This window comes from Biomphalaria glabrata, chromosome 13, assembly GCF_947242115.1.
Source record: "Biomphalaria glabrata chromosome 13, xgBioGlab47.1, whole genome shotgun sequence".
Taxonomy (NCBI): Eukaryota; Metazoa; Mollusca; class Gastropoda; family Planorbidae; genus Biomphalaria; species Biomphalaria glabrata.
In genome coordinates this window covers 397195-405606 of record NC_074723.1, presented here as the reverse complement: position 1 = coordinate 405606, position 8412 = coordinate 397195, and the positions used below count along the sequence as shown (strand labels likewise).

Sequence of the window (8412 nt, the reverse complement as noted above, 5' to 3'; positions counted from 1 at the left end):
TCAACAGATGCCTGAGAAATATCCTAAAAATACACTGGTATGACAAAGTAGAAAACACCAAACTGTGGGAGATGAGTGGACAGAAAAATATAGAAGTGCAGATCTTAGAGAGGAAGTGGAGATGGATTGGTCACACCCTTAGAAAAGATACCAGCAACAGAGCTAGGCAGGCCATAGAGTGGAACCCCCAGGGAACAAGACGCAGAGGAAGACCAAAAAGAACATGGCGACGCAGTGTACTTGAAGAAGCAGAGAAGACCGGGAAGAGCTGGGATACCATCAAAAAGCTAGCAAGAGACCGTGGAGAGTGGCGTGTTTATGTCGAGGCCCTATGTTCCATGAGGAACTCAAAGGAATGATGATGATGATGACATATTACAGACAGAGAAAATCGTACATCCACTCTCTGCTGGAGTTCTTCACTAACTAGTTAACATTGACCCTTATTTTAGAGTCCTTTAACTTATTCACGTGTTCTCAGCACGGAATATTACAATGGGTGACTGAGTGTCACATCATGTCACAGAGGTTCTAAAACTGGACTGTGACAACAATTTGCTCGTTTTGGTGCTCCAAAAATGTTAATAACAGATGGAGGTCCACAATTTAGTTCAAATGAGTTTTTGAGATTCACAAGGCGATGGAACATCAATCACATCAGATCAGATCCTGGTTATCCGAGAACAAATGGGAAGGCAGAAGCTGCTGTAAAGATAATGAAGAATTTAATACTGAAAACTAAACATAATGGTGATGATCCATATGAAGCTTTACTGGAACTCAGAAATACACCTCGGAAATGTACTGGATTTAGCCCAGCTGAAATGTGCCTCAAAAGAAGTCCTCAGACATTGATTCCCAGCACGTCAAAGTGTTTAAGTGAACATGTTGTAGCTGAGAAGAAAGAGAATTACAAACGACAAGTAAAAAGACAATATGATAAGCAAGCTCGGGATTTACCAAAACTCCATCTAGGGCAAACTATTTATTACCAAAATTCAGGTCAAACTGGATGGTATCCTGGAATGATCAGGGAACATCCATCTCCAAGATCTTATAAGATCAAGGGAGATAATGGAGGACTCTACATACGCAACAGATTTCATATTAGGCCAAGTAAAACTATTTTGAAAGACACTGACACAGATGTCTATGATGGGAATGTCTTGGATGATGATGATGATAATGAAAAGACAGATTTCTCTGATAACTGTTCTCAACATGCATCACAGTCTGAAGTAGTTTCTCATGTACCAGACAATAATTGTGATAGAAATATGCCAACAAGAACTAGCACTCGAGAAACAAATAGACATGTGTGGCATAGGGATTATGATATGTACTAAGAATTTTTATGACAATATTAATATGCATGTTGAAATATTTATTCTATATGTGTCACACTCTCAATTGAAATTTATTTTTATTTTTTTAGTTGTTATAATATTTATAAAATAAGATGAGTTATTAATGTTTGTTATTTTAATTGCAAATATTTCTGATATGTATTTTGTTAGCTATAGAAAGGGAAGGATGTTGATGTGTGTTTTATATAGGTTGCACCAATCAGTGTTTGGGAGTAACATCCCTTGTAACTGTTGTTGTCAACCAATATGGCGTTAGATTAAACAGCTGATTTCATGTCTTATAAGTTATATCCAGTCTTTTATTATTCGTTCATAATAATCAACAGTTACTAGATCCTATCACAAACTTTTACCTGGTAATTTGGAGTACTCTTGGGAGTTCAGAGCAGACTGTGTGGCAGTTTCTGTCTTCTTCAAAACAAAAAAAAAACCATTTGAACTGTCTTATCCTCACTAAATATTTGTTTACATATTGAAAAAAAACAACAACAACCATTTTTAGCATACATTACATGATATAGTAGAGAAGAAAGGTTTGCTGATCAATTAACTTAGGAACTTAAAATGTCAAGCTTAAACTTGGTTCTGACACATAATGATACCTAGACATAGACTCCCAAATAGCTAAGACAGAATGACCAAAAGTGTCTGGCACAGAGAAGCCATCACCATACAAACTAAACTAGAGGTCAGTCTGACTGTTTTCCTCTCAACAATTCTTTATGCTTTGAATCATGGACAGTGTATAGAAGGCATGCCATGAAGCTTAGCTCTAAATAATAGAGCAATTGGACACCACACTATGAGAATAGGAGCACAAACTGCAAAGGATAAAAAAAAAATCAGCCTTGAAAGAAGAAAAATAGAAATCCACACAGCCTTACATTTACCCAGTATGCAGCCAAACATTCCAAGCTCATCAGAAAGGCACAAAAAAATGGAATGTGCCACCTAGAGGACAGATGTGTCCTGTGAATTATAATGAACGAACTATACATTAAATATGATGTGAGCTGTTAATAGATGTTTTATTTTAGATGATTCAGACAAGAAAGATTGATGCCTATTATAAGCTATCCCGACAAGATCAATGCCTAATCTTTCGACTCAGGACTGGACACAACAGAATGAGACAACATATGTACCAGAAGCTCAAAATTGGAACCAGTGAAATCTGCCTATGTGGAGTGTCACCAGAGAATGTCCTTCAAAACTGTTCTCTTTACCATGAGGCCTGTACAAGAAACTGACTTCAATACACCCCAATAGAAAGAAAACTATATGGAGAGATCCCTGATTAAAACCACTGCGCAGTTGATATAAAAATATTGGTTAAGTCATCTGAATGCTCCAGCATAAAAATAAGAATGAGGAAGAAGAAGATGATTCAGATGATCCTTCAAAAAGCCAAGGAAGGTTTTGAAAGATTTTTTAGCTTTTAAAAAAAAACAACTACTGATCAAATACTTTTACATTAAGGTAGTAAAGTAAAACTAACAAGAAAAATGAGCCTTACCTGAGCTATGTAAAATGATGCCAAAAGATCAGAAAGTCTTACTGTGCTTATAAACTGAAAATCAAACAAATATTTTAAGATAATCTTAAATGTAGCAATTGACTTGATATAAGTATGGGTTGAAGTGACACTAGAGATGTGGGACAGGTTTCATTCAGAAAGCTAGGCTCTATCATTTTCAATTATTCTAAAAATATTTTTTTTTCCTTTTTCAAAACTCATCATGAATTGGACAGGTAAACATCATGGCTCTGTTGAAGCACATTATAAAAGAAACTTATCTGAAATAGGGAGGCTTTGTGCTTAGTTGAAATGCACCTGTACCAGAACAAATAATTTTTAAAACCAATTAAAACATAAATATTTTTTTTAGTACTTTCATAAATATAATCTTTTTTTTAATTTTTAAACATAGTTGGGTTCTTTGGGTAGATTAATTCAAATTGTGGGAGATGTACTATTACTTCAGTTTCTTCTTCTTCTTCTAGCCAGCTTTATTGCTGCTGAGCTGTGAGGTCTTTTGCAGACTGTGCCAAGGAAAAAAAGTGTGCTGTTTTCTTCAGTTGTTCAGCACTGCCGTAGAGGGTGTTGGTTATGTTGGGCTGTAGTGGAAGTAGGGTCTGCCTAAGGTGGATTAGGGAGGGGCATTCAAAGAGGATATGGTTTACGGTTTCAAAGGGGTGGGCGCAGTGTCTGCAAAGGGGTAGTTGTGTGGAGTTTATTTTGTTCAGGTGGTAATTTAATAGTGGTGTGTGTCCTGTTCTTAGTTGGAAGATTGTAGATTGTTCTTTGCGGGGAGGAAGTTAATACTGTCCAGTTTGTTAGGCTTAGTCATTTCTCTGTACATGTCTCTGTCTGTGTCTCCTGATGCCCATTGGTTGAGCCACTCCTCTTTGTGATTGTTGACTAACATTGACGTTAGGGTGAGGTAGTTAACAGGTCTATCTGGTTGTTCCATAGATGAACCTGCCTTTGATAGCTTATCTGCCTTTTCATTTCCCATGATGCCAATGTGTCCAGGGATCCACTGTAGTGTGATATTGATATTTAATTTTGATATCATCTGGTGGATTATCACAATGAGTGTTGTCAACTCTCTTGGGCTGTTTGAGGTGCTGCTATTAAGTGCTTGCAGAGTAGATTGGGAGTCTGTAAAGACAACAATATCTGATGGTGGTTGCACTCCTTCATATAATTTGTTTTCCACTGTCTGAAGTGCTATGGTAATTGTCTCAATTTCGGCTTGGAAGTTTGAGCAGTAATCGCCACAGGGTGCACTTATCTCAAAATGTTTATTTTTAGGGAAGACCAGGAAGGCACCAAGACCAGCATTGATGGTAGCTTTGAAAGCCGATCCGTCTGTATAAATATGGATAGCTGTGATTTTTATACCTTTCGATTGTTTCAAGCGTGCCTACTTTGAGCTCCAGTGGATTTGATTCTTTTGTTAAGGTGTTATTTAGTAAATGTGTTTTGATGGTTGGTTGTTTGTAGTTTAGTCCGGGTGTAATGTTTTCTTCTTCTTCTTCTTCATCGTTCTCATTGTTATGTTGGAGTGTTCATATGACTAGACCAATACATGAGATGAACTGCGCAGTGGTTTCCAAATCAGGGAGCTCTCCATATAGTTTTCTTTCTATTGGGGTGATTTGGGGCCAATGTCTTATACGGGCCTCTTGGTAGAGAGAGCAGTTTTGGAGGACGTGGTCGGCATTTTCTGGTGATACTCCACATGGGCAGATTTCACTGGTTCCAATTTTGAGCTTCCGGAACATGTGTTGTCGCATTCTGTTGTGTCCGGTCCTGAGTCGAAAGATTAGACGTTGGTCTTGTTGGGATAGCTTATAGTAAGCATCATCTTTCTTGTGATTTGGATGGGAGCTCGTCCATTTCTCATTTATTTTATCTACAATTAATTTCTTCATTTCTTCTGGATAGAGAGCAGAGTTTACTTGTGAGTTTGTTCTCCCACTCTTGGCGAGTGTGTCAGCCTTCTCATTTCCTGCTAGTTGTATGTGAGCTGGTATCCATTGAATGACAGTTTTTTTGCTGTTGTGGTTGAGCTTTGTGAGTGCTGTTCTGAGGTTTTTAATATAAGGGGAATCAGAGTTTTGCAGGCTTTGGAGGGTTGTTTTTGCGTCTGTTAGAAAGACAATCTGACTGTGAGGGGAACTTGGATGATTTGCTAGCATGGTAGCAGCTAGTGCTAGTGCTTCCCTTTCTGCTCTGTGACTGTCAGAGAGCTCTCCAGTTGCAAAGGATTTTTCTAGTTTTCCTCCATCTGGCCATTCGATAAGTATTCCAGCTCCTCCATTTGTGGTGGCTTTATGGGATGAGCCATCCGTGTAAACTCTGATCCACTGATTGCTAGGGTAATTGGTATGTAGAAAACAGTTCACTATTTCCTTGAGCTCTGTTGGTCTGTAATCAGATTTTCTTTTTAGGTGTAATGTTTGAAAACCTGGTAATTTTTTCTCTGTTATTGGGTAGGTGGTGTTTTAGGGCTAGTTCGTCAGTAAGTTGGATCAGAGTCCTTTGCTTTTTTTGGTTGTTTTTCCTATTTCTCTGTGTTAGTAATTTATTTGGATGATCGTCCTCCAACCTTCTGTATCTCTCAATAGCTTCTAATGCTGCTCTGTTGCGCCTTAACTTAAGAGGTTCAATATTGGAGTCTATTTCACAGGCTGCTGTGGGAGTAGTTCTCATACCTCCACTAATAAGCTGCAAGGCTTGGTTTTGGATTGTATCTAATGATGATTGATAGGTTTGGTTGGCAGCTACTTGTATAGAGAGACAGTTATCCAGACATATCCAGTGTATAACTGTCTTAGGGTTTTCTTTTCAGCTCCCCAGGATGTTCCTGCTAGGTGTTTTATTATGTTTAATCTTTGTGATGCCTTTTCTTTTAAATCTGCCATAAAGTGTTTTAGAGACAGTCTTTGGTCTAGTTTTACACCAAGATATGTTGGATTGTGATAGTAAGTGTATGTGTTTTGCGTGGCTGGTAGTGCAGTGTGTGTGCCTGTGTATGAAATGACCAGTGGACCTTGAGTGTACATGCTTGAGTGAACAGCAGTGTGTCAGGGACTGTGTGTAAAAGGAAGTCAGAGTATAGAGAACAAGTGGCTGGAGTAAAGAGCATAAATAAGGGCGAATAAAATCATTGTTTATTGAAGCTCGTGTTGTTTTAGTCTATTACATGGTGTCAGATGGACTGACTCCACCCGCCACAACCGCTGGAATTAAATGGCAACGTAGCAGAAAATTGGAAAAGGTTCAAACAATCCTTTCAGATATATTCGATAGCAAGTGGACTGGATACCAAAAGCAGAGAAGTACAGTCTATGACATTACTGCATGTGATCGGCTAGGAAGCAGTGCAAGTCTATAACACTTTCCAATGGACGGACAATGAATGTAATGAATGTGAGATTAGCAAGTCCTTCCATACACTTCACTGCATTCTTAATAAGTTTGAGAAGTACTGTCTATCAAGAAAAAATGTTACCATTGAAAGACGTGTTTTTTTCCAGCGTTCTCAACATGAAGGAGAGTCATTTGACAACTTTGTCACTGACATCAAACTCAAGGCAAAGACATGTGAGTTTGATTTGCTTAAAGATTCCCTAATAAAGGATAGGATAGTTGGTGGCATAAGGAATGAGAACACCTGAGCAAGACTTTTGAGAGAACCAGATCTAGACCTTAACAAGGCAGAAAATATATGTCGGGCAGCTGAGGAAACTGAATGGCAGCTTAAGCTCATGAATGAAGAAAGTGGGGTACACGTTGTGAATTCAGCTACCAATAGCTTTAAAAGAACAAAAAGAAATGTGAGTTGTAGCTATTGTGGCAAGGAACACAGACCACGTCAGTGCCCAGCTTATGGGGAAACATGTCACAAATGTCATAAAAAAGGTCATTTTTCGTCAGTGTGCAGATCAAAGCCTGTAAGTATAGTGAAGTCAGAAGGTCGAGATGACTCCATTGAGGAAACATTTTTCATCGGCAGTATTGGCTCCCATAGTCTAAGCAACGAATGGAACTCACTCATTACTGCTGAAAACAAACAAGTCACATTCACGTTGGATACTGGAGCACAAGTCAATATTCTCCCATACAGAATCTTCAAGCAATTAAAAAGAAAGAAACTTCTCGAAACAACATCCAAACTTACTACTTACAGTGGAGAAAGATTGAAGGTTGTTGGCAAAGCACACATTAAATGTACTGTTAAAAGTAAGACAGCCATAATAGAATTTCAAATTGTGGAGACATATTCAAAGCCAATTATGGGTCTACCAGGCTGCCAACAAATGAATTTAATCAGAAGAGTTGACTTTATAAAGGACGATACACTCTCAGGCTACGCAGATGTATTTACTGGCTTAGGCTGCATGGAAGAGGAATATAATATACTATAAAGGTCAATTCCAACATTAAACCTGTTGTACACGCAGCAAGGAAAGTCCCAGCGGCACTACGTGAGGAATTACAAAATGAATTGAGAAGAATGGAAGATGAGGGTGTCATTGAAAAAGTAGATCATCCCACTGCATGGGTCAACTCACTTGTTATTGTTGAAAAGAAAGGAGGCAGATTAAGGATATGTCTAGACCCTAGAGACCTCAACAAAGCCATTCAAAGAGAACACTATCAATTACCTACTATAGAAGAAATAGCTAGTCGACTAAGTGGCGGTCAAGTGTTCACGGTATTAGATGCCAACTCTGCCTTTTGGCAAATTAAATTAGACAAGAGCTGTACAGATCTAACAACTTTTAACACACCTTTTGGTCTCTACAAGTTCCTTCGTCTACCATTTGGGCTAAACTCTTCTGCAGAAGTATTTGCAAAACGTTTCCACCAAGCTTTCGACGTTATACAAGGGCTTGAGACATACATGGACGAAATACTGATAGCAGGTAGAACAATAGAAGAGCATGATGATAGACTTAGGCAAGTTCTTGACATAGCAAGAAGGAAAGGAATCAAACTGAAGCCATCTAAATGTAGCCTAAGAGTACGACAAGTCAAGTTTGTAGGACATATCATTACAGATAGTGGTATAAAGCCTGATGACTCAAAGATTGAAGCAATACAATCCATGCCATACCCTACAGATCGCAAGGAACTAGAAAGATTTTTGGGTATGATTAATTATCTTGGTTAATTCTTACAGAACTTGTCAGAAATAACTGCCCCATTAAGAGAGTTACTTAAACAAGACAACGAGTGGATATGGTTGGAACAACATCAGAAGGCTGTTGATTATTTAAAGAGTTTGATCACAACCGCCCCAGTTTTAGCCTTTTATGATGTTTCACAGCCAGTCAAGTTGTCTGTGGATGCTTCACAGGAGGGACTTGGAGCAGTATTAATGCAGAATGAAAGGCCAGTGGCTTACGCCTCAAGATCTCTTACAGACTGTGAAAAACGATATGCACAAATAGAAAAAGAAATGCTTGCCATTGTCTTTGGAGTTGAACATTTCCATTACTATGTGTATGGACGTCCAATAAAGGTTGA

The 8412-nt window shown here is 38.4% G+C and overlaps 2 protein-coding genes across 2 annotated transcripts; both read left to right on the top strand.

Annotated features, from left to right (window-relative positions):
- Positions 1–578: 578 nt before the first annotated feature.
- LOC129922373 (uncharacterized) lies at positions 579–1346 on the top strand. The gene has a single exon (XM_056008252.1). The coding sequence runs from the start codon at positions 579–581 to the stop codon at positions 1344–1346; it is 768 nt and encodes a 255-aa protein (XP_055864227.1).
- A 5301-nt stretch (positions 1347–6647) lies between these two features.
- On the top strand, positions 6648–7307 carry LOC129922372 (uncharacterized protein K02A2.6-like). The gene has a single exon (XM_056008251.1). The coding sequence runs from the start codon at positions 6648–6650 to the stop codon at positions 7305–7307; it is 660 nt and encodes a 219-aa protein (XP_055864226.1).
- Positions 7308–8412: the final 1105 nt, after the last annotated feature.